Here is a 25,333-nt window from a genome sequence, read left to right as displayed (position 1 = left end):
GCTCTAGGCTACTCAGGAAGGAGGGCGTTGTCATTAACAATGACGTGGTCTCAGCGGGGCGGATTGGACTCCCCAATCCAGTCCTCGTCTGATGACTGGGCAATGCATGGAAGGAGTGAAGGAAGCTCGGGGATGAAGAGGGGCCCGGGGTAGTGCTGAGGATCAACCCGATGAATCAAATGACTGTAAGGGCACCAAATGACTGTGGTGAAGCTCGAATGGCACGGGATATATAGTGTCAAACCAACCCATCCGGCCATCGCCCTTCGATCTTAATCTTTCAGAATACTTCAATCCGCTCTACACTCCTTCAGAGATCCAATGAAGTTCCAGTTGAGCAACAGCATCGACATATAGAAATTCATTGGATCCCTGAAGGAGTGTATAGAAATTCTACAAATTGAAGTTTTCTGAAAGATTAAGCTCGTTCATTGGAAACCAGAGCTCCAACAAAAGTTTGTCGAGGCCCCACCATATAATCAGAATGGCAGCTCCAGCAGACCTGCAGTTCTGGCTTCCCTCTGTCTTTGCAAACCAAAACCAGCCACTGATTTCATCATCAGGTTTGCACTCGATCAACCGGTCAACTAATTTCTCTCCCATGGTCGATCATTGCCAGTTAGTCCAAGCCACTACAATCTAAATGAGGTCAGTCAGTCGTCATCTCATTATTGTCCAAATTGCTAGTTGAGTTTTTGACCTGAATGTTCCCTTCTGTTCCGACAGGAGAACTCATCATTCCTAAGCGTACATATATACAGGACAGTTAATTCAGTTATTTGATTGATTAGTTTCACCAGTTAAACAAAGTTATTATATATGGAAGGAGACTAATTCCTATTTTTTTTTTCCATGCAGGACATTGCACAACAGATCAGTTTCGATGATCTGCAACGGTTCGAGAACTGGACTGGGGAACTGATCGAGAATGCATGGGAACGAACGCTAAGTGCTGCTTGAGATTACATGAACATGAACAATTGGCTCATGAAATTATATATGCAGTTCTTATATTGAATGATCTTCCAAAATTGTTTCTAGTAGTATTTGTATTCGGCAGTTTTCCGCCATTGGCAATTGTATTGTCTAATCTAATGTTGACTGATTATCGAGAAATGGGAAAAAGATTTTGCAAAAAGTTGAGGCAAAGGTATTTGTTTGGTCTCTCTGTTCCCTCCCCCTTCTTATAGTGACATGAATACATAATTGCAAATTGAATAACTAATAATCCATTAATTTATAGTACAATATATAATTCCTCTCCTCTCCCTCTCTTTCCGTCCCCTCTCCCTCCCAAAAAACCTCCCAAACATAATGTTAGGGTTTTTCGACTCAAAAAAAAAAAAAAGTGTTAGGGCTCTTTTCAAGAAAAAGAAAAAGAAAAAGAAAATAAAGAGAGGTAATTAATCTTTTTGTTTATAATTAAGAGAGATAATTAATCAAAACATTCTAATTCACAGTTTCTTTTTTCGCCGGGGGAGAGCAGCACGAGACAATGTCGTGATCTTGACGCGTCAGACAAGAAATTTCCTTTTCCACCAACGGTCAAATTGGTCAAACAAAATATCTACAACTGTATTCATATGCCATGCCCTATATATATATATATATATATATATATATATATATGAGTTAACAGTAGATATCAAAGAGGAAATTATTTTAAAAGCAATCTCTCACCACACTCCCAATCACAAATTTCCTTTCTACTTTGTTCGGTGAAATTAGAAGCTTCCCACGTTCCGCCATTCTTGATCTTCGCCCCACTTCTCTCTCGATCAGCGTCGTGTCTTGTCGCATTATTTCTTCTTGTTGGTCCCTGATCAGTCACTGCAAAAGACAAACTTGCAGTAGGGTCGGTGTCGACATTATCGAGATTCACGATGTCGTCGAAGGAATCAAGCCTTGCGAAGACATTGGAGCGATCTCCAGCCAAGTTTGATGCCACGGGTCTGCGGGTTCTCTTGGTGGGCGATAATCCTGCGAGCGTCGAACCTTTGAAGAAAGCCCTACAAGAGATATGCAAGCACGAAGGTACGTAATATCATAAATTCCCTGAACCGCCCTACGCTTAACGAACATATAGATACCGGAAACAACATTGTAATAATATTTCAGTGTTGCATCACTTGCCCCTTACTGATGAACTTCGGGGATGCTACGCGTGCGCCCCCAAGGAGATATTATCCCCTCTCGGACATTAGGGTTTTATATTATCCTTTTTTTCCAGATTATATATATCAAAGCTTAATCAATCGGCGTATTATTGCATTTATTAAAAGTTGGATTTTTATTTTAACTTTCAGTAACCACGTGCACGGTACCGAAGGATGCACCGTCTTTGCTGCTAGAGAAGAAAAGGTTTGACATCGTCTTGATCGAGTACCGAATGGGCGACATGGATGGTTTTCAAATCCTTGACTCAATCCAGTCGATGGAGAAGGCGGACGACCTTCCCGTTATATTCTGTGAGTCTCTCATCTCATCAGAATTTCCTTTCCTCGCGATATTTAATTAAATACGTATACATGCATGATGTGCACACGGACATACACCCATATACTAAATATATTATTTGTCATGTGTCTTGCGTGTGTCTCAGTGTTCTCCGGAGGCCAAGACATGGATGTTGATGTTCTGAAGCGAGGGGTTGAGAAGGGGGTTTGCGATTTCTTAACCAAGCCGATTCGAGACGAGACCTTGAAGTTGATATGGACTCACGTGTTTCGCTCTAGGCTACACAGGAAGGAGGGTGTCATCGTTAACAATGACGCGGTCTCGGAAGTTAATCGGCGGGATAGATTGGACTCCCCGATTCAGTCCTCGTCTGGTCATGACTCAGCAGCACTCGGAATGAGTGAAGGAAGCTCGGGGATGAAGAGGGGCCGGGATCATGCCGAGGATCAACCGGATGAATCAAATGACAGTATCGGCACCGCATCGGCTGCAGCAATCACGAAGAAGCCACGAGTTCATTGGACACCGGACCTCCAACAAAAGTTTGTCGAGGCCATCGACAGGATTGACAAAAGAAAAAGTACGCATGAATCTTTTGAATTATATATCATCATCTCGATCGCATTTACTTATTATCTCCAAATTATTCACGTTCTATAAATAATAATTATTCGATCAGTTTTTTAACATGTTGATCCTATATTCAGATCCGGGTAGACGATTCAGAAACGATGAATCAGAAGAACAAGCTGTTCCGAAGGAGATTCTGGATGAGCTGCGACGTATGGGTGTTACCGGTCTTACCCGACAAAACATCTCCAGCCACCTTCAGGTTATTTTGAATTAATCATGCTAATTAAGTTCTAGTTCTAAATATGCACATCAGTTTAGTATTTAGTTGTTCAACCATCGGAAAGCTTAACAATGAATATGATTGAACTTTGTCTTGCAGAAACATCGGACGAGCAAGAAGAAGCAAGGCCAATTGTCAGAGTTACAGAATGGACCCCTCATCACGATGAATTACTCAAGCCCGGGCCAGTATTCTTCTCTGTCAATCGAGTCGTCATATCCTCCTGCTCCAACTGCTCCTTATCCTGCTCCTACTCGTTATCTCTCTTCTCAGAATTTCTCAATCGGTCAAGCAATACAACAACCCGACAACTACATCTCGATCGGCCAACAAGCAGGTCCACTTCCAGTAGGACCGATGACGACCCGGCAGCTCACACTGCCGCTTGACCAGATTAATCAATTGCCTAATTTCTGGAACTCAAGCCCCCGCCATGTTATTGGATCAGCTGCTCCGGGGAACTTGCATTTCGGGCCTCCCTCTGTCTTTGGAAATCAAAACCAGCCACTGGTTTCAGGTCCGCATTCGATCAACCAGTCAACTATTTTCTCACCCGCGATCGATCATTGTCAATTCGTCCCAGCTGCTACGAGTCTAGATGAGGTAAGTCAGTCATCTCATTTTGTCCAAATTTCTCATTGAGTTACTGAAATAAATGTTAGCTTACTATTCAGATAAATTTACTATGGATTTTGTCCATGCAGGACATTGCACAACAGCTCAGTTTCGATGATCTTGACGATCTGCCTTGGTTCGAGAACTGGAGCGAGGGACCGATCGAGAATGCATGGGAACGTACGCTAAGTGCTGCTTGAGAGATTATGAGAACAATTGGCTCATGAAATGATCTTCCAAAATTGTAGTTAGTAGTATTTGTACGTATCGGTCGTCTTCCCCCGTTGACAATTGTATAGTCTAATCTAGCGTTGACTGATTATTGAAAAATGGAAAAAAAAAGATTCTGCAAAAAGTTGAAGCAAGATGCTGTCTGGCTCCCTACCCCTCCTTATAAAGGTTTATTATGAGATGTCTTCGTTCATTTTACCAGTGGGCAATTTTCATTTCCTTGCGTTTAATCTGTATCAATAATAAATTCCTTAATCTATAATAGAATATACAAACCATAAATATGATTATTTACGAGTACAAAATATTTGTAAACTCTATATATTGATTTCGACCGTCCCAGTATGCACCGTGGAATTTGGGACAGCAGTGCCAAATGGGATCAAAATTTAAAATTTAGGGTGTCCGATGGGATAGAAGAAAATTCAGGATGCAAAAAAAAAAACGAAAGTAAAATATTGGGGCTGAAAATCAAATTTTCCATAATTTATCCTTCCAGCGAGAAAACGGAGAACGCCGGTGAAGGTGGTCTTCTCGAACTGATTGCTGCTCCCAATCTTCCTCATGCTCTGCAGAGCTAAGCATGGCGATCTCTCCCTCGCCCCGAGCTTCGTCGAAAAGCTCGCACCTTTCCTGCTCCATTCTTCGGTATCCACTGCTTTCTTCACGACCCGACATCCACACTCTCGTCCCTCGAAGCCAAATTCCAGAAGACCCACTTCAAAATCTTCTCCCCCACGTCCTGTTTCAGCAATCATGGCCGCCCCTTCCCCCGATGCGAGCACAATCTGCTCCTTACTATGTGGGCAGGGCGTTGAAACGTCAAATTTCGATTCTTTGCTCAGAGATTACAAGGGCAGGCTCAGTTCTCCCCTGGTTCTTGATGTCTTGAGGAATTACAGGTTCTTGGGTAGGGTTAGGACATTGGAGTTCTTTTCTTGGGCTGGATCGCAGATGGGTTTCCGTTTCGACGACTCGGTGGTGGAATATGTGGTTGATTTCTTGTGCAGAAGGAAGCTTTTCGATGACATGAAGTGCCTCTTACTTGCTGTCTCGTCGCAAAAGGGGCAGGTTTCATGCCGGGCGTTTGCGATCTGTATCCGGTTCTTGGGTAGGCAGGGGAGGGTGAAGGAGGCCCTGTGCTTGTTCGAGGAAATGGAAGTGTCATTTAGGTGCAAGCCTGATAATTTCGTTTACAATAACATGCTGTATGTCCTGTGTAAGAAGGAAAACTCGGAGGAGTTGGTTGATGTTGCGCTCTCGATCTTTAAGAGGATTGAATCTCCCGATACGTATTCGTACAGTAATGTTCTTGTTGGGGTTTGTAAGTTTGGTCGACTTGAGTCTGCTCTTGAAATCTTTCAAGAAATGGGACGGGCAGGTGTAGTCCCAACCCGGTCTGCTGTGAACATTCTCATAGGTGACCTGTGTTTGCTTAGCTCAAAAGAGGGGGCTATCTCAAGAATTAGAGTAAATAATGTTCGTAGACCCTTTGTGGTTTTGGTGCCGAATGTAGTCACAAAGACTGGTGCCTTAGAGCCAGCATTAGCTGTTTTCTGGGCGGTCTACGAAAAAGGTTTGTTGCCCAGTGCGTTTGTTATCAATCGGCTCGTAGGCGAGCTCTGTCAATTGGGTAGACTATCGGAAGTGATTGAAGTATTAGACGCTCTTGAGAATAAAAGGCTCACTTGCCTAGAAGAATGTTACTCTATTGTGATAAAAGCTTTATGTGAAAATCGATTAGTCGAGGAAGTATCTAGCATGTTTGCAAGAATGCTTTCATCAGGATTGAACCCGAAGTTAAGGGTCTATAACTGTCTAATTTCAATGCTATGCAAGGTGGAAGAAAGATTAGAGGAAGCTGAACGGGTATTTCAGATTATGAAGAAGAAGAGGTGTGAACCTGACAACGTGACTTACACTGCATTGATCCATGCCTATGGTAGAGCTAATAAATGGGAATCGGCTCATAGCTTGTTAACCGAAATGTTGGGTTCTGGCATTTCCCCTCATTTTGACACTTATAGTTTAGTTGACCGACTGTTGAAAGAAAACGGGCGGGTTGATTTGTCGATGAAATTGCAAGGTAAGGTGGAATCCCAAATTTTGCTTAAATGCTGCAAATTGGGTCGCTTGGAGGCCGCGTACCAGAAGTTTGCAGAGATGCTTCAGAAGGGTCTCTGTCCACCAGTTTACGTGTTGGATGCTTTTGAGTGTGCCTTTCAGAAGCACGGGAAAGGTCAAATAGCTCGGGAGTTGCTTGACAAGATTGATGAAGTCCAGAAAAATGGTTCCTTGGAAAATACTGAAACTTAAAGGGCTATGTCTGCAATTACAGGAGAAAGATTTAGATGAGGACCAAGGACCTCTGGCCCTGCAGATAAATTTGTACATGCAATTCCTTGAACAACTCGGAAAAGGTAAACTGGCAAATCTTGGCAAGGTCTTTGACACTGAGGTAGGCCAATGAAACTGACAATCTACTTTTGCACTTTCGTAGGGTCAGTTATAGTATTCGAACTATGAAGCAAAAAGACCAGAAATTTACCCGATCTTTCTCTTCATTGTGACTTATGTGGAGGGAGAGATTTGTAGAAGGGTTCTTAGTGGTAATGTTACCCTGGATGTCAAGCTCGTTGATTGGTGGTGTGGGAATTGGAGCTTTAGCATGTTGCAATATGCAATTATAGTTTTTTTTTTTTTTTAATTCTTTCGGGTACAAGTACATGGGCTTAGAAGATGATAGGGGAGGGACATAGAATAAATCCAATGATAAGAATCGAGCTTGACATCATAGTTCTTAATGGCTGAGAGTGTTGCTGCACCAAGACCTCTTTTTCTTCTTGTTAGATCCTTTTGATCGTGTTGCAGATATTGCTGGTGCATAATAAACAGATGTTCTGCATGTATATGTACATTTATATGTGTTAACACTATTGGTGGGCATGGTTTCGACAGATCGAAGAGAAAACATCAGTGGCAGATAATGGTCTTCCTACTGGGAGAAGAGAACAGAAAGATCAAGTGTTCTACCTGGTCTAAACGATTGGAGACCATGGTGCAAAATTCGTGTTTGATCTACCAACTAACAATGGGGCCAAGAGTCAAATTCCAGGCATTCAGATTCAGGCAACTTGGTTGAAGTTTATTCGGGATGGATGAAGGAAAGGGATGAGGTTGACACAAGATTGTCAAGATGGTCTTGAAGTCTCATTATCATTGGACATATATAACTGACGCAAGTTCATGGAAGGAGGGCAATGGACTGGAAAAAGAGAGCAAAAGGGAAGCTGATTACTAGAATAGTAAACTAGCAGCTGTAATGTTGAACTATCTGCTGTAATGTTAAGCAATTGTTAATGTTCACATTAACATTGATCTTGCATGGATATCGAGCTCTTTAAATTTGTAAATCATAAGTGATCGTGAATTGACTAAAGTTTGAAAATGTTCCGTGAAAACGTAGTTCTTAATTATAGTCTCTTCGTTTTCCTGTAATACTTCTGAGTTTTGCTCTAATTGTTTTCACAAGGATTATTCAACTGCCACAATAAGAGAGGAAACATAAAATTCAAATGCAGGATTCATCTGGCTGTAGGAGTCATCATACCAAAGGAAATATAAAATTGAAATGCGATTCCCACATCGATTAAGAACAGTATGATCGGTTGCTCTAACAGTGTATAATATCTAAGAATTCTTATTTTCTGTTGACACCATTAACAGGACTAGAGGGAGCAACTCCTTCCGAACCCATAGTTCCATTTCCTGCAACATGATAAGGAACCATCACAAAATGGAAGTAAAATTGCAAGTTTAAAAATATAGATAAGCTGGCAACTGATTTCTTAACAAGGCTCCGCCACTGTTTAAATTTCTCGGGATGGGAATACACAGATACGAAAATATGAAACCAGCAGTTAACTAGCAACAAATGTCTACCCTACGAGGGTTCTCTTAGCACGAGTCCTGTAGTAGTATTTGTTTAGTAATGTTATTGCAACATTGTGAACCACTCAATACTCTCTGGTGATGGAACTTTCATTCTCTCATAGAGGAAAGGAAGCTTGCCTTTGTTTAAGTCGACGTAGTACCAGTTAATAGAACCAGAGTGTTTCAGAGGAAAAAAGAACCTTATATCTCAAGAGGCCAGCAGGTTCTGTATGTCTTTCTGTAGAATGAGCAACGAAAAAAAAAACAAAGAAAGGGAAAAAAGGAATTCAGCAGAATGAACAAAAAGATTCCCGAACACATTCATTCAGAATCATGAAAGAAGAAGAATCAAACCTCAATCTTAAGAGGAGACGTGGTGGGAGCATATCTAGCCACGACCTTCCCGTCTCTGCCAACAAGAAACTTCGTGAAGTTCCATTTGATGAAGTCTCCAAATAATCCTCCTTTCTGTGCCTTCAGGTACTTGTAAATAGGAGCTGCATTATTCCCATTCACCTCAACCTATTAAAGAACGGGGATAAAACTGTTAAATAACGGAGGTTACATGCTGCATTAAACTCGAATATTGAGTAAAGTAATTTATGCAAAGTTTGTGAATCACTATATGCAGTTTGAACACACATGCATTTCTCATGGAGCTAAATTCACTAGAGATAAATGTGTGCTTGAAAACTGGAGAATATCAGTACCTTATCAAAGATTGGGAATTCAGCCTTAAACATAGTGCAAGCAGTCTCCTGGATCTCCTCATTGCTCCCGGGTTCTTGCCCAGCGAACTGGTTGCAAGGAAATCCAAGTATTTCAAGTCCTGCCATTGCCCAACATGACCTCAGTATGTAGAGTAATTAGCAAAATCATGAACAATCTGTTAAAGAAAAGAAAAGGGAGGGACAAAATAAAAAAGCCAGGAATGCAATTAATTTATGAGAGCAAGTGATGAACCTTGATCCTTGTATTTCTCATACAAAATGTTCAATTCCTTGTAGTTCGAGTGGGTGAGACCACTGAAAATGCAAATCAATGCGACACATTAAGAGCATGGCACACGTGCAGATAGAACTTCTAGCTATCTCATTATAATAAGACAATGAACCATAAAATCATAAATCAACTGCATCTTTTTTATGCACAAAGACTTATAACACTTCACTGCCACAATGAGTTTATAGGGAACTTCATTAACCATCAAAGTATCATAAAAAAGGTTTCAAATAAAAACTCGTAGAGAAAGTTTGTATCATGGAAAAATAGCACTGTTTTAGCACTCCTCCGTTAAGATGAGATCGCATCCCATCTTCTATTAATTCGTAAAATAAAAGGACAGCCAAGGAGACTTTTCTCTTGTCCCAACAAGGCCAAAACTACTAGTCTTTTGCAGATTTACTACTGATCATTTCAATTCTACACCCAAATTTTCTTGCAAGCTCAAGGTATTAGTGAACTGCCATCATCACATATGTTTAATCTTTTCCAAGAGAAGTGAAAACCAAAAACTAGGAACCTACAAAACATGCTCCCATGCAAAGCGTGCAAATCTGCATGGTTTCCTTGATGATTTATGTCATTGTGATGAGTAAGCTGTAAAATACACATATACATAACACGAGCACAATGAAAAGAGGAATGAGTTACATAATCTAGCTGCAAATACAAATGCAAAGTTACATCAGTGAGAATACCATTTTGAAGCAACATTCACTATCAGAAGAACCTTCCCTTTGTAGTCATTCATGCTGACATCATTCCCACGAATATCCTGCAATCAGAGCAAATTAGGCTTCTCCAACTGATGTTGCCAAGCAAAAATAGCTGCAAGTGCAACTTCATGAAAAGAGAATTCATATAAACAGAAATTACCGCCTGAAAAGAAATAACTCGGAACAGATAATGATCTCGGAAGATTCGAGGACCAAATCTCAGTTTAATAGTAGTTTTCACAGGGATTTCTTTACAACGGTTCTGAATATACCCTTCTATTTTCAAGGTCTGATTCCAACTTTAAAAGACCATCATGATTGTTTTCCCAAATTTCATCAGAGTTGGAGAAATTATAACAGACTGAGGTATTTGTTTGTCAAATTTAACTTCGCATCTAGAGGTCTTGGCGAGCTCATAATGCCCAAGAGCACCCGTCTCCTCCAAGAGTCGCCTTTCCCAAAGGACAAACCGTGCATGCTGCACGGATGCACCCAAAGCGGACAGTAACTCTTGGATTGACGTTTCCATGTCAGCCCCCCTGGACCCGCATGATGAGTCAACCGCATCACATTTCGTTCTAATTGGACCACATTTTCGAAACAATTGGATTTGGATGGATAGGAAATTGACACCAGAGTTGTCGACACATTTTACATCATCAGATCTCAAGCACAAACACACAAAAATGTAATATTTGCTGCCCATAGAACAACAATCTTGGATCAAGCAAAGCATATGCATGTAACAGCAATATAAATGCTTCAAATTAGAAGTTCAACATCTGTACAGCAGATTTGACTTAACCCATATATCACTTATAGCTCAAACTAATCTGACAATATCAACCAAACCGAAGCTTTTCACTTCCTTGTCCCATATTATCTCAGAAGCCAGACAATAAACGGAACAAATTAGAAGAAACAGACAGTCTCTAACCTTGACAGTGAAGTCGTGCAAGGACTGGGGCGATTCCTCCGCCATGTTACCGCTCTTAGGATACACCGAAGAAGACGGGTTTGTGTAAGAATAGTACAAGAACGCAAGACCCAGAAAGATAACAGATACCCAGTTGAGAAATCTCCAAGATGTCATATAAATTCCCAAGATTTCAAGAATCAGAAGCTGACTCATATGGAAGACAACCTACAAAACCAAAGCTATTGCTTTGGGTTTTTGTTTCTTTCTTGCCAAGTGAAAGAGATTGAGACTGATTTGTTGGGGAAATGCCACTTAATGCCAACGGTTGAGTGTATGAGCCGGCAGTTGGGCTGATCGAATATTAAATATTAGACATGATGGGTGTGAACTGAAAAGTAGGGCATGGAGAAGTGTCACACGTTTCTGTTCGGCAATCGGAAAATTTTCGCCTTTCGATTCTCATTGTGAAATTACATCTATCTAATGCAGAAAATTTACGTTGGGAGAGCTTTACCCCTTAGTGGGCCAACTCGGCTCGACTGGATTAGTCGGGGCCCAATTAGGCTACCGGATACTAGCGTTCAGACCGAAAAAAAAAAATACATCTATCTCTTCCTTTACTAAGGTTCAAATTCATATTCGAAAATTTCTACGGATATACCTAATTTACAAATATGACTTAGATTGGGAAGAACCTCATCTCTGGGAACGATCAGATTTGACCCGAACAACTGATTTTCTGGTAAAAATTGCAAAGACATACATATTTATTCAAAAATAGGGTAAAAACTAATTGATTCAGAAAATTCCAGAAAAATTCGAGAAAATAGGAAATTCAATAACGAGTTCAAAACCGCAAAAATTACTAAAATCCTATGTCGGAGCGTGGTTTTTACTAGACTCATGCGTTTCTCTCGTAACTGAGGAAAAAAAAACGAGGGGTGTGGACCAACTATGCATTGCCAAGTGTCTTTGTATGGTAAATTGAAAATAGGGGAAATATTTCAAATTTGACTCTCCCACTTTTGGGTTTTGGACATTCAAGGCCCTTTGCGACTTTTATGATCAGTTTAGTCATCAATCATCATAAACAAGTAAAATCGTTACATTACTTATGTGCTCATCCAGCTCCTTTGCTCCATCCATATTTTTTTCTCATCAGATCCAAATAACAACTATTATACTTTTGTTTATTCAACAAGCATTAAAGTCGGGGAGATCTCATCCCTTTAACAATGAGAGTGTACAAAGAAATGATTGATTTTATCTTTCAGATAGTCAATCGAGTTCAGCGAGGGATCAGCAGGGGCCGAGAAAGAGTGCGAGGTTAGAATATAGTAACAACTTACGCAAGCTTTACAAATCAAAATTCAGGTGCCAATTGCCAAAGGGACTAAGTTGTCGAGAAGCGAAAGAAACAAGGTCCATATGTGAAGCCTCCCCATGCGAATTCCATGAGTTTAGATCTCCGACAGGGCAATTGTAATCGTGTATTCCTAGGTTTCTAATTCTATCATGGAAGCCAACAATTGGCTCCCAAAATTTATGTTATCGATGATGATCATAATAATAATAATAATAATAATATAGGGAAAAAGACACTTTAGTCATTAAATTTTTTTTAATTAGTATCAATTTTATCTGCTAAAATTTGATTTGTGCCAGTTGCATACTCGTAATTTGAAATCACGTCACTTTTGCTTACCACCAACTATGGATACATCTATTATAATATGCAAAATCCGACAAAGGCCCATGAGAAGTTATTTGAAAACTCTTAGTTCAAAATTGATTGTGTTCTCGACTATTAGAAGTAATTAATTTTTTGCGATAGATTTATCTATTTGTCCATACCTTATTCATAATACTTCGCTGCGGACCCTCTGGCCACCACGATACAATATTCCTCCCTTTTCGTCTGTTCTCTTCCCTAAAGTCATCTTTCGTATTTTCTCGTTAAACGTTTTCGTTTCCCCCATGGCACCACAAGAGCTTGGCTTCTTCTCTACCAAAAAATCTTGCTTTCTTCTCCTTTCGCAGATGCGACTGCGGTTAAATAGAAGCTCTGCAATAGCAATCTTCCAGTACGGCGGCGGCCATTTCACCGGCCCTCTGGCTACCACTGTATCCACGGGCCTCCATGTCTACAACAATAAGTGTCATTGGGAACTCATTTCGCTTTAAAACTGGTTAGACTTCTCTTTCCAATCTTTATAGCAGACCGTTCCCATGTTATTGTTCTGTAGCAGATTACCCCATGATTAGAATAATGGTTTGATTAAAGTTCTTTAAATCGATATCAGAACAATTAGCATGTTCTTTTCATTTTAGTATGCAGTATTAGTGCTCCAGGTTTAGAGCGGACTAATAAGTACGGATTTTTTAAAATTAGTCCTCTAGCAATTGGAGATTTGCAATGTTGTATACGTATATATTATATGGATTGAAACAAATCATTCCAATTTTCAACGTTGTCTCGCATGGATTTAATTTTGTAACAACTGAGCAAATCATTATCTATTAGTATAAACTGATCAATTTTTACTCTTCCCAGGGTCTCATAGAGGAAGAGAAGCTAGACATCCTAGACATGCCCTACTACACGGCTCGGAAGGGGAACTGCAGGACAAAGTTGGCAGAGAAGGATCCTTCGCATTGGAAGTCATTGAGAAATTTGAATTGGAGAGAGGCATCTCAGAAATGAAAGCTGGGAGATGAAGAAGAAACCAAAGAAGAAGAGATTCCATGGAGTAGAGGACGGAAGCTCGCGAAAAGCATGAAGTCCTTCACCGGCTCAATCATTCAGCGCCGTCTAGGGAGGAGATCATCGACAAGCTCTACAATGAGAAGTTGGCTAATCTGATTGGAAAAGATCTCAGTTCTAAGGAACTCACCAAGAGCACGACCAACGTCATTGTGCTGAGGAAAAAAATGAAAAATTAATCGAAGAACTTTGAAGTCCATGTTCTTGGTTGGAGATCGTTTCCTGCACAAGAGACGTACCTCTCACAATACTCGGAACATGCTTGAGACAACTACTTCCTGGATCATGCGCATTGCGCTAGGAAATAATGACCCGCCTGCTTGAAAGTTTTTGGCATGCTGCAAATTTTAGTATTCCCTGCGTTAGATCAATGCTGAATGATCCTCATCGAAATGTTAGCAGGGAAACTATTTTATTCAATCCTCTGGACTTTCTACTGAATGGACTAAATTGGATTTTTTTTTTAAGTTGAGGGATTTGTCATGAAATTAAATAGATAAAAGTACAGGGACCAACTCAGCTATTATTTTTCCGATTACAAGAAAGACCTAATGGCCTTTGCACAATGAAATAAAAAATGTAATATCTAATTAAGAATCATTGGTAATTTTATAGTGAGTATCGAACCTAAAATCTATAAATTATCATACTCATTTTGGCTTATTTTAATAAGCAGTGAAAGCATGAACCTAAAATCTATAAATTATCATGCTCATTTTGGCTTATTTTAATAAGCAGTGAAAGCATGAACCTAAAATCTATAAATTATCATGCTCATTTTGATTTATTTTAATAAACAGTGAAAACATGCATTACTGTATTATACCTATACGAAACCAATACCAAAAGATAATCTCCAACTCTTTCTTTTGCAATGTCAGAAACTGTAAACAATATGAAACCCAAAGTCAGACCTAACTATTGACTTCTTCTCACAGTTAATTTATTTCAAGTCAAAGGCCTTTGGTCCTCCGTGGGATTTTATTTTATTTTATGTACTAATAAATTCATGACAAATCCCTTTAACTATCAAAAGTTCATCACAAGTTCATGTGCGTGAAGTCAGTAATGTCTATGAACCTTTGGGGAGAGCAGGTACGCGACTCCTGTTAACATCTTCGACGTTTCTCTAGAGAGTGACTTCACGATTTGCTTAATATGATGAATTCGCTCCACCAAGCCGAAAATTCCGATGTTAGGTTTCTTGTTTCGTTCTTTGATCAAGTTCTGGGAACAGGGAGAGTATGGAAGTGAAGGAATTGTTGCGCTACATTATGACCTTGACCCAGGATCTAGAAATGCATCTCTTATTCAATAATTTTTCTCTGTATCAAACGAAGTAATCCTAGAGAATGCAATTGGGCCTGGGCCCCAGCTCAAAAAAAATTATTACACTAGATATTCATGGTATAACTCGTTTATTAAATCTATCGTATAGTTTAAAAATTAATCAGGAATTAAGAGAGGGAATAGCACAGTGGTGCACCTCTCGCCTGGTGACCAAGAGATCTCAGGTTCGAACTACCCGTGTCCCTTTATTAGATATTTAGAATTTCAATTTCAATATACTAGGTCCATGGGCCTCCCTTATAACCGAAAAAAAATAGTCAGAAAGGCTCATGATTTACATTTAATTCAAAATCTATCCTAACGTCAATTCTCCATCAACATTTTAACAGTATTCTGACGTGAAAAGTAAGTGAGCCCACTCTTGTCACTATGGCCCTTTGCTCGAAATAGTCTGAGAAAAAAATAATATCATAGAATAGATTTGAAAAAAATTAAAATCATATGATAGATTTGAAACCCACTTACGTTTCACTGACAGACAAATTTACAGCGTAATAGATTTGATACAATTGTAAACCATAAGTTTTTTTGAATAATTTTTAAAACACGTGATAGATATGAGAAAACGGTAAAATTATCGAACATTAGACATAAAAATTCCCTTAAAAAAATAAAGTATTCAACACCGATCAAATCAATAAAATGGGGATGACTTGCATCATGGAAGAAAACAAAGACTGGACCCAACGCCTTGCACTTATCAGTTACTGATTGGCACCGCGTTGAGCAGCATTTTTTTTATTTTTTTTTATTTGACCGAAATTAAATTAACACATATGATCTGCCAATGAATATAAATATAAAGAAACTGTATGTTAAATATATTATATTTTTATTTATTAAACAGACATGATAAAATGCTACAAATTGTAAAAGAAGTACATATCATTATGGCAAACAAATATGCAGTCTAGTCATATGAAAATGGGAATAATTTATGTATAGATAGTAAATAATCATGTAATATGAGCCAAGATTGTCAGAATCGCGATTCTACGTAAAATCGGTCGAGGGTCGTAGAATCGTGAATTGCGATTTGAATCGTGAATCGTAAGATTCTACCTGTAATTAAAAAAAAAAACATCTATATATATATGTAGCATATTTTCCTAAGCAAAAAAAATCAATCATTGTTCATTTAAATGAAGATCACAAACCAACAAATCAACAATAAGTCATAAAAACACAAATTATCGTTACTTGAGGTCTTATCGTTATAGAACTTCTATAAATAACAGTAGCCACGTACGAAAACTTGCTATAGCTACGTAATCCTGCCTGTACAACACCAAGAACACCTGTGGAAAAAGCATGAAGTTCAAAACTAAACGAGAATTATTTGGCCATTTCTCTGCAGGAAATCAGTCTAATCAGAGATACAAATCCAGTAAGAAGCTCAATCGTAGCAGTTAGAGCTCAGAATCGAAGCTCGGAGAAAGCTAGCTGGTCGGAACGGAAGAATTAGGGCAGAACTCGTTGAAGACTCGAAGATTTATGGCAAAATCGAAAGCCCGGACTGAAACTGGAAATATATATCCATCTTTTCTTCTGTGCAAATGTTCCTATCTCAGCTCTCGAGTAAGCAGCATCTAAAACGCGAAGAATGCCACGAGGAAACACCAATATCATCATATAAAATTTATGCATAAGTTCAAGTCAAATTTCTTTCCCCCATAAGTTCAATCTAATATTATAGCATTAATGATATGAACATGATTGCCAGTTCAGAATACATTCTTCATTTTCAATATGAGAAATCTTCCGTTCTTTCTTCTCCATTGTAAGGACCAGAGATAGGGCACCGGCGAAAACTCTATAGCGTAAGAACTAAAGCTTGGAGAATTCTTGCTTAGTTTTATGACTAAAATGATGAGACAAATTAAGCCAAATTACGCCTAAATGCAGCAAATTTCGGGGAAAATGACGAAAATTGAAAAACGGAATCAGAATCAAAAGCAAAACCAAGAGCTCTACGAAATACAAAGACAAAGCAGCACAGGCAAAGAATCTGACGACAAATGCAGTTCATCCTCCATCACGAAGGGGCGCCTACTATCAATCGATCACTGGAGCGACTGAAGGATTGAAAATTACCGCAATTTCGTGTCGAATTGGAGGCCAGAGAATCAATTCCGGTTGCTAGTTCGCCAACTGAAGAAGGAGAGAAGAGAGAAATGGTGTCAGCGCTAGACGAGGGATTCGGATAGAGGGAAAAAAAGAGGAAAGGGGGGAAAAGAGGAAAACTCAACTGTAAAAAAAGAATAATGGGGGGAAGTAGGGGGGCAAAAAAGAAAAAGAAAAAGAGGGTTGGGCCTGGGCTTCGGCCCGCTTCTGGCCTTGGGCTACGGGCCTCTTCAGGGCCTGGGTTTGGCCCGATTCTGCAATTTTGCGATTCGTGGCGTGATTCCAACGGATTCTACCTCTTCCGACTCATCCCTTTGAATCGGAATCGGTGACTCCCTAGAATCGTACGATTTTACGATTCGAATCGCAATTCTGACAACCATGATATGAGCTAAATAGGAATGGTCTATATGAAACTAAATGACTGATCCCATGACCTTGTAGGGAATTCATGTAAGTTGGGCGATTAGTCAGGCGAAATTCAGACATCTCTCATTGTCAAATATATATATATATATATATATATATTCATTGGTACAATGAAAAATGAGAGATATCGTACGAGAATTAGAGTATGAAAATTATAGTAATAAAAATATGACGGAAATAACTGAACTTTTGTTTCATATTTATAGGGTATTTTGGTATTTGGATCTCTAAAAAAATCTCTTATAACAAGGACTTCATTCAAATTTTTGAGTAAACTTTTAACATTTCAAGAAGATAATCTATTTATTATTAAATACAAATAATATAAATAAATAATTAAAATGCATCAGATATGTCTAGTGGAATCATGGAGGATCATCATTGATGAGTTTTCGAAATAGTCAATCATTTTTTTAGCTTAGCCCAAAATAATCTATCTGTGACTCAAGGATAGATCATCGGCTTTGGTAATATAAAAATACAATGCACTGTTTTGGAACCGGACCAGATCGATCGATCGGACTGGTTCGATTCGGAACCGACACCTTGTCTAGTTCGATTCTCTTAAAGATCTAAGTTGTACCTTTAGACCGGTGAGCCCATTAAACCGAATAGTTTTTTGACTGAACCCAATAAAACCATATGAACCGACCGGTTCTATAGGTTTTCTTTTATTAAAAAATTAAATTGCATGCATGAATATTTGAATCAATGACTTCAACCTCCCTAAGAGCGACATGCCTAGCCTCTTAACCATTTAGGCAATAGCCATATTTATTTCCTTTTGATCATTCTTTATCTCTTTAAGCATAACAAAGGAAGAAACAATTTTAATAGAAATTTTTTTCATTCATTATTTCAATTATTTGAATTATTGTGTATATATTTAATATATCATAATCTTTCTTAATTTTATATGCATTATTTATTATTTAATTAGATGTGCGGTCCGACCCATTGAATCTCTGGTTGGACCCATAAACCCGTGAACCCATACCTTGACCGATTCGACGTCCGGACCAGTTTTAATAATATTAGTAAATTGCATGTACGATACGTATCATCTACAATAATAGAATAGAAGATTACACTATTTAGGGAATTGTAAGAAAAGAAAGAGAAAAAGATCCTTTTTTTTTTCCTGAAGTTCTTGTTTGGCCATTTAATATATACTAGATGCAAGATCCGTGCATATGCAGGATAGTATCATTAGACATATCTAAAAGAATGATCACCACTTTTGTAAAATTTCCATTATAACTTTAAAAGAGATTCTTCGACAAATATTTCTTCCTCAGAAAATTATTAGTTTTTATTTTTTATTTTCCACAATATTTTTTATTAAAGTTGATCTCTTGTTAATCATGTGTTGGTTAAAATTTTATAGATATTTTTCATACTTGTTGATAATGTCTTGCAAAGTTTATATTTAAGTATTGTCAATAAAAATTGAAGTTCTTCACGACTTTCAGAAAAATAACTTTATCTTGGTCTTGTGAATATGATGATAGTGCACATATGATGAGATTTTTCACCTCTTAAATACCATTTATCAATGACTCTTCGACGTTCGTAACTAAATGACCTTTGAAACTCTGAGTGATCTAATAATAAGATAACATTTGTCACGTTTTAATTTGTAAAAATTTCAAAAGCCACTCTACTACAAACAACCTATGTCCTACGTGACATTATCCTAAACTTTATTTCGACTTTTATAATTATATATATATAGAGATAATACCTACCTCTAATCAAAGATTTTTTTATTAATACGTTTGAACAAAATATATAGTAAAATTCATTAAACTGAAATATCTATTTTACGTGGAGGTAAGGATACTGCAATTTGGTTATGGCATGCTTTCTTCTCCCGACTTTTATATATATTATAATTGATAATTGATATGAACTCGACATCAAGCCTAAAGAAAATGTTTGATTGAGCGACCTGAACCAAGCTCAGTCGTGCTCAGCTTCCTGCTCCCTCAACTGCAAACGTTTGCTTTCCCTGAACTTTTTTTTCTGCCTAGAATTTTCACCCTTATGAATCAGGCAGCCATGAAGAGCATCCTACTTGTTTATGCTGCTTCTACCATAATAACAATACTAAATGCCGCATGAAATTTCACAATGATTCCATATAAAGGACATCCCCTAAAACTAATACCCAAATATTATTAATGATCCTCTCAACCAGTGACTGAAACGGCTTCCTCGCAGTTTTCTTCCATGCAATCTTTCAGGGCTCCTTCCTCGAAGCTGGGCGCCTTAGGGATGAGTCCAAGGAGCTTGAACATGAGCTGGTCAGAGTCGAAGTCGTTGTTGGGGGTCGTGAGAAGCTTCTCGCCAGTGAAGATGGAATTTGCCCCAGCAAGGAAGCATAGGGCCTGCTCTGGCATGGAGAAGCGGACCCTACCAGCTGATAATCTCACCATTGCCTTTGGCATCACTATCCTCGCAGTGGCTATCATCCGAATCATCTCCCATATCTCAACCGGCTATACAAAGCAAGAAAAATCAGATGCCTCCCAAGCTTATATCAAAACTCATAAAATTCCAATGATTCTTCAGATTGGATCCATAACTGTAGTGGTTATTGATGCAGATCCCATGTTTGATTCTAATGCCACGAATTGTATCTAATTCAGCCTGAACAAATCTTCATAGGCTTGGCTTAGACAATAAAGACAATAATATGACCTACTTGGAGGCATCATTGCAATGAAAAAATTAGCTTAAAGTCAACTGCCATTAATATCAGGATTTGCAGAGAGTGATTGCTATGAAACCACCACATATGTGCTTCAATTCTAGGGCATACATACCCAGGCTAATGATATTTATTTTCTTTTGGCCTATGGATGTGGGACAATTCTTGCTCCTCTAATTAGGAAACACCAAACAGCAGCATAGAATGATGATGATGGCAATGAAATGTAATTGCTACTGGAGCAAAATTATATGAGTTAAAGCATATTAAGTGGAATGCTGATCATTTCGAGTTAAAGCATATTAGGTGGCGTACCTTCTGGTCTTGCAGAGGTGTGCCTTTCACTGCAATGAGTGCATTAATTGGAACACTTTCTGGGTGGGTTGGAAGTGTTGCCAGAGTGTGTAGTAAACCAACTCGGTCCTCCTCTGCTTCTCCAAGCCCAATTATTCCTCCTACAGATACAAGTATTCTATAACCAAGTGGAATTTTAACTTCAATTTGCAGTTACTTTTTTTTTTCTTTGTTCCCCATTATCAGTTAGAAAAGAAGTCTCAGAAAATGGATTATGATTTGAAAAGCAAATCAACACATTTTAAAAGACATATACCATCTTAAGTCAAGCTTATCACAGTGTAAAGTAAAAAGGTCTTCGGTGAAGATGGAATTTGGGTAATATTCAGGGAAGTACCTGAACAGACATTTATCCCAGCATCCCGGACAAACTCAAGGGTCTTCAGGCGCTCATCGTAACTTCGAGTTGTAATTATATTTGGGTAATATTCTCTCGAGGTGTCAAGGTTATGGTTATATGCAGTCAGACCTGCCTCCTTGAGTGCAACAGCTTGCTGCTTCTCTAGCATCCCCAAGGTGCAGCAAACTTCCATTCCCATTCCCCTGTTTGCATGGTAAATTGCTGACTGTTAGGTCAAATATGTCAACAAGATATCTCTTTTACAAAGAAGACTACACGAAGAAGATATTATGAATACGAATCTAGAATGTGGAGTTGTGACAGGAAGCAGAACCCAAAAACATATGTTCAGAGAGACTCCAATTAAGATTGCAAGAGTGGGTAATCTCCATGCAACTCATTTAAAATGCAAATAGCACAACTTCCAGAAAGCTCAAAGGATGGACATTATCAACCAGAGATTTTCCCTCACATTTGGCAATTTATCTATAAGCGACCATTATCCATTACCTCAGCCAGTTTACAACAGATTACATATAATATAATCTTAACGCATTAGAATTACCTTATTTCTTTGACATATTCAAGAATTTGGTTGAAGTTGGTCTTCCTTCCTATGGTATCTCTCCAAGCAGCACCCATGCAGAATCTTGTGCTTCCTGCCTCTTTAGCCTGCAGAAGCTTTTAATAGATTTAAACACAAAACCAAAGTAAAAGAGTATAGTGACAGAAATTGTTAGCCAAAAATCTTTCAACACAAGCTACTGACTAGGGTAGTGGAGAATATTGTGTCACTAGGAAAAAAAACTCTATGTCATGAGCCACTTCCGACTCGCTCAAAAGCTTTAGTTGGTAGACAGAGGCACAGTATTATATTCCTTCTTTGCAGTTTCAATATTTTGATTCTTACAAAGTGAATTACAAAAACATATAATTGAAATTGGAAGAGTTGGGAAAAGAGAAGTGGACCTTTTGGGCCGCCTGAAGAACATCATCCTTGGTCATAAGCTTCTGCGCCTTTAAACCAGTGTTGTACCGAGAAGACTGTGGACAATATGAACAATCCTCACTACACCCGCCTGTCTTGATAGACAGGAGTGTACACTGCTGGACTTCCCTAAAGTTTTGAGCATGTCTATGAACTTGAGCCTGGGAAACAGCAATTCAGTTGAATCATAGCTAATAGATATGCAAAACGCTTCAAGAAATGGCCAGATAACCATTAATCATTTATGCAGTAGCACCTAGGCATGAAGCTTTTCTATGATTTTGTGCAAAGTTTAAGTTCCAAGCATAACCTCTTTACCACCAGATACTTCGAAACCAAATCAGTAAGAGCACTGTTCACAAAAACCTCAAAATAATGGGTTCTTCATTGTCAATCTGGAATAACCCCAAAAGATGCAGCTAACATCACAAGTTCGACTACACACACACACACACACACACACATAATTTATTCATTTATTGTGCTTTGAAGTGATAAACAAGCAGTTTGGTCCCTCAGAACCACCCTCAGGACCCCTCCAGCATTGGCCAACAAAGCAACTCTCACAGAGTGCAATCCACCAAAAAGGCAAAAGTAGGAACGCCAGGCTGATCTCACCTAAACACCCAAGTTGACCATCCCTAGCCTCACCAGTTTGACCACATCTTCAAAAAATACAAGTAAAATGCATAGTCTACTCTTCACAACTATCAGCACGACATGGGCACCAGCTCCCGGACAAGTTTCCTCCTCATGCTCTTTCAGCTCAAAGGGTCTATTAGATGATCCGGTTATTCCTCAGCCCATTAACTATAAATGCAAGGATAGATACTTCTCACGACCATTTCTAAGCCAAGAAGAAGTGATCTCCACGGTTTCACCCACAAAAGCAGCAGTATGCCAGTCTTCCACCAAAAATTCTCCTCCGTCATACTTCAAGAGGTCATTATTAGACCTGACTTAAACTTTTCCTGGCAATAAAACTCAAATCTTGCTCGACTCATTGTCCTCCATGAAGGCAGGAAATCATATGCACTATAATTCACCCATCTGACAGCCACATCTTTACTGGGAAACTGAAAGAACAAGAACTTCTACCAATTACACGAAATCCGTAATCGGGGAATTTGTGCACAAACTCTAAGTATCCAGTCCAGCTCTCTAACTTCCGCTTAACTTTTTACCAAGTCTATTGGATGCCCGGGCTAATGAATCGACAACAGTCAGCTCAATCCAATCGGCGTAATGCCGAGACTCAGGATATGATAAAGGAAAAAGAAAGAAAACAAGTTTAGCTGGGCACACTTCCAACTTTCGATGTGCCCATCTAAAAGGAATAAGCTAACGTACAACAAAAAAAGAAAAAGAAAAGAGGGGTATAAGCTAACGATGAAGCCACGGGACGAAATGTCAGCAACTATCTAATCCAAAACCTTAAAACAAGCAATGCCCATAAATGGAAATGGTGCCTGCAATTGCATTGCATATCAACCCAACACAATTGACGCCTCCACAAGGAACAAACCACAGATATCAATTACAGGGGGGTCTCAGCACTGAAGAGGTGGGTGGTGGTGCTTACGCCATGGAAGAGGAGATCGAGAACAGGGGAATCGTAGATAGACTTAATCTCGTCCCGGGCCCAATCGTTCCGCGGCCCCTCCCTTACGGTCCTCTCCGCGTGCGCCGCGGCCGCCGAGGAAGTGTAGGAGCAGCTGCTGAGCTGAAACGAAGCGGACAACAACGGCCTCGCGGCGGCATTCCCTCGAATCGCCAACCGTATAACCAGCATTTTCGCAGTCGAATCAGTCGATTGGGTCGAAGATGAGATCCCCAGGGGAGGGGAGGAGGGAGGCAAGATCGAGACAGACACTCACTCAACTGACCCTCCGACACTCACACGCACCGTGCGTCTGTGTCTGTGTCTGTGTCGTGTCGTTATATCCAAAGTGGGGGGGTTGAACTCTGCGGTGCGTACCCTTCCTGCCCACCTCCACCCTACTCTCCTACTTTCTTTCCCGGACGGTAACCTCTGCCTCTTTCCTATATGACGACAATAATAAGTCAAAAGAATTGCTACAAAAAAGATTGCCTCATATAGTAATAAATTAATAATGACAATTACCTAGCAAAAAAAAATTAATAATGACAATTGTGGGGCCTTGGGATCGGCATTACACCGAAATGTGAAGATTATAAAAACGGATCACTCAGAAATTTTTTTAAAAAAAATAGAAAAGCTTTTTCCTTTGAATATCTCTGCTACGATAAATGCCCATGCTTTTAATGGCAGTTACGTATGTGCCATTTGCCTCTACTTTCGCACCATCCGAATCGGAGGATTTTAGCCTCGGTCGTCAAGACTTTTTTTTAAACGGTCGTAAAATCTTAACCCGATAGAAGTCTGTTTTTACGTCCAACCGACCTAACATAGCGTCAAAATTTTCGGATTTTTCATGGAAATTCCAAATATTATAACAAAAGAAACACACCAGAGTTAAAACGCCCCCTAGGGAACTCAATTCTCTTGGATTGGGAGGCCGTGGGAATTATGTTCCGCGTGAACAAACCCAACACAGATGGCATGTTTGAACTAATGTGGAGATAAAAGCAGGTTGAAATTTGAGTTTTAAAACCCTGACCCCACAAAAAATAAATTAAAATTGAAGCTTATCCCGTTCTTTCATGGAATAGTGCTCGAGTTGTGAGGAACTTATTTTGCCGGCCCAAAATAAACATATAAAAAAAGTTAATTTATATATTTTTTTTCCAACGATTACAAATAATATATAGAAGTTATAATAAAGTTGTTGCCTGTTTGGTATGAAAGTTAGATTATATAATTAAATCAACAAGAACAAATTTCACAAAGAAAATAATAATAAAGGCAATTGATTTGTGGTAGCTGCTTTTAAATAAATGAAGTCATCACAAACTCAATTGCAACAAATGAAGGTTCAATTTATAATAATAACTCCCTTCAAATAAGGAGAGTTTTCATAAGTTAAATTGAAGATATCAAAAGGTTGATGATCATGCAAAAATGACAGTTCAATAGATAATAATTCATTTGGGTGTTAATTTTACAGGAACATCGCAATAAGTGAACAAGGTAATTGTTGGGAATTGGTATATGCCCTAGAGGCAATCTATCATCAGTTCTGTAATATGACATGTATTTCATTATATTACGAGGCATATCTGTTATTGTGTAGATTGCGTTAAATATGATTTTATACAATAATGTCCTTGGAATAGTATGTTCAATAGGCATCAAGTGTGACTTGATTGTGAGATCCTATAATTACCGAACATTATTCCTAAATGTCCATAGTCAAAGTATTATCATTAATTAGGACAACGATAATACAGTTAGACTAGTGTGGGTGTTGATTGATGACCAAGTCTCACAGGTCATGGATATGGAGATATCAAATCACATCACATGTATACATTAAGAGTAATGTGTATTGGACTGATCCGCCATGATATTGCTACATGGGTTGTTACGTGACTGTCATTAGCATATCTCAAAGTGACTATAG

At 38.9% G+C, this 25,333-nt stretch overlaps 4 protein-coding genes across 6 annotated transcripts; 2 read left to right on the top strand and 2 right to left on the bottom strand.

Annotated features, from left to right (window-relative positions):
- Positions 1–1,883: 1,883 nt before the first annotated feature.
- LOC116214442 (two-component response regulator ORR26-like) lies at positions 1,884–4,125 on the top strand. Its single transcript, XM_031549847.1, has 6 exons — positions 1,884–2,034; positions 2,307–2,468; positions 2,603–3,037; positions 3,165–3,289; positions 3,410–3,913; positions 4,015–4,125. Exons 1-6 carry the CDS (start codon positions 1,884–1,886, stop codon positions 4,123–4,125), a joined length of 1,488 nt encoding a protein of 495 aa, XP_031405707.1.
- Positions 4,126–4,653: 528 nt separating this feature from the next.
- LOC116212757 (pentatricopeptide repeat-containing protein At1g03560, mitochondrial-like) lies at positions 4,654–7,595 on the top strand. Of its 2 annotated transcripts, none has more exons than XM_031547438.1 (2): positions 4,654–6,576; positions 7,115–7,595. In XM_031547438.1, exon 1 carries the CDS (start codon positions 4,721–4,723, stop codon positions 6,470–6,472), a length of 1,752 nt encoding a protein of 583 aa, XP_031403298.1. In that variant the 5' UTR covers positions 4,654–4,720; the 3' UTR covers positions 6,473–6,576; positions 7,115–7,595. The 2 variants fall into 2 exon arrangements, with proteins under 2 accessions (XP_031403298.1, XP_031403297.1); XM_031547437.1 differs by having other exon boundaries at positions 4,655–6,614.
- A 104-nt stretch (positions 7,596–7,699) lies between these two features.
- Positions 7,700–11,073, bottom strand: LOC116212759 (probable glutathione peroxidase 2). 2 transcript variants are annotated; one of them, XR_004157914.1, is made up of 7 exons: positions 10,745–11,073; positions 9,790–9,866; positions 9,053–9,114; positions 8,800–8,918; positions 8,444–8,611; positions 8,228–8,327; positions 7,700–7,924 (listed from the first exon to the last, which is right to left on the bottom strand). XR_004157914.1 is itself a non-coding variant. In XM_031547439.1 (7 exons), the coding sequence occupies exons 1-6, from the start codon at positions 10,937–10,939 to the stop codon at positions 8,298–8,300; spliced, it is 651 nt and encodes a 216-aa protein (XP_031403299.1). In that variant the 5' UTR covers positions 10,940–11,073; the 3' UTR covers positions 7,700–7,924; positions 8,290–8,297. The 2 variants fall into 2 exon arrangements, 1 of the variants encoding a protein (XP_031403299.1); XM_031547439.1 differs by having other exon boundaries at positions 8,290–8,327.
- An 8,168-nt stretch (positions 11,074–19,241) lies between these two features.
- On the bottom strand, positions 19,242–23,847 carry LOC116214725 (biotin synthase, mitochondrial). Its single transcript, XM_031550161.1, has 6 exons — positions 23,371–23,847; positions 21,770–21,949; positions 21,366–21,472; positions 20,798–21,003; positions 20,422–20,561; positions 19,242–19,894 (listed from the first exon to the last, which is right to left on the bottom strand). The coding sequence occupies exons 1-6, from the start codon at positions 23,578–23,580 to the stop codon at positions 19,586–19,588; spliced, it is 1,152 nt and encodes a 383-aa protein (XP_031406021.1). The 5' UTR covers positions 23,581–23,847; the 3' UTR covers positions 19,242–19,585.
- Positions 23,848–25,333: the final 1,486 nt, after the last annotated feature.

Source organism: Punica granatum, chromosome 7, assembly GCF_007655135.1.
Source record: "Punica granatum isolate Tunisia-2019 chromosome 7, ASM765513v2, whole genome shotgun sequence".
In the NCBI taxonomy this organism is placed as follows: Eukaryota; Viridiplantae; Streptophyta; class Magnoliopsida; order Myrtales; family Lythraceae; genus Punica; species Punica granatum.
This window is presented reverse-complemented; position numbering and strand designations above follow the sequence as displayed.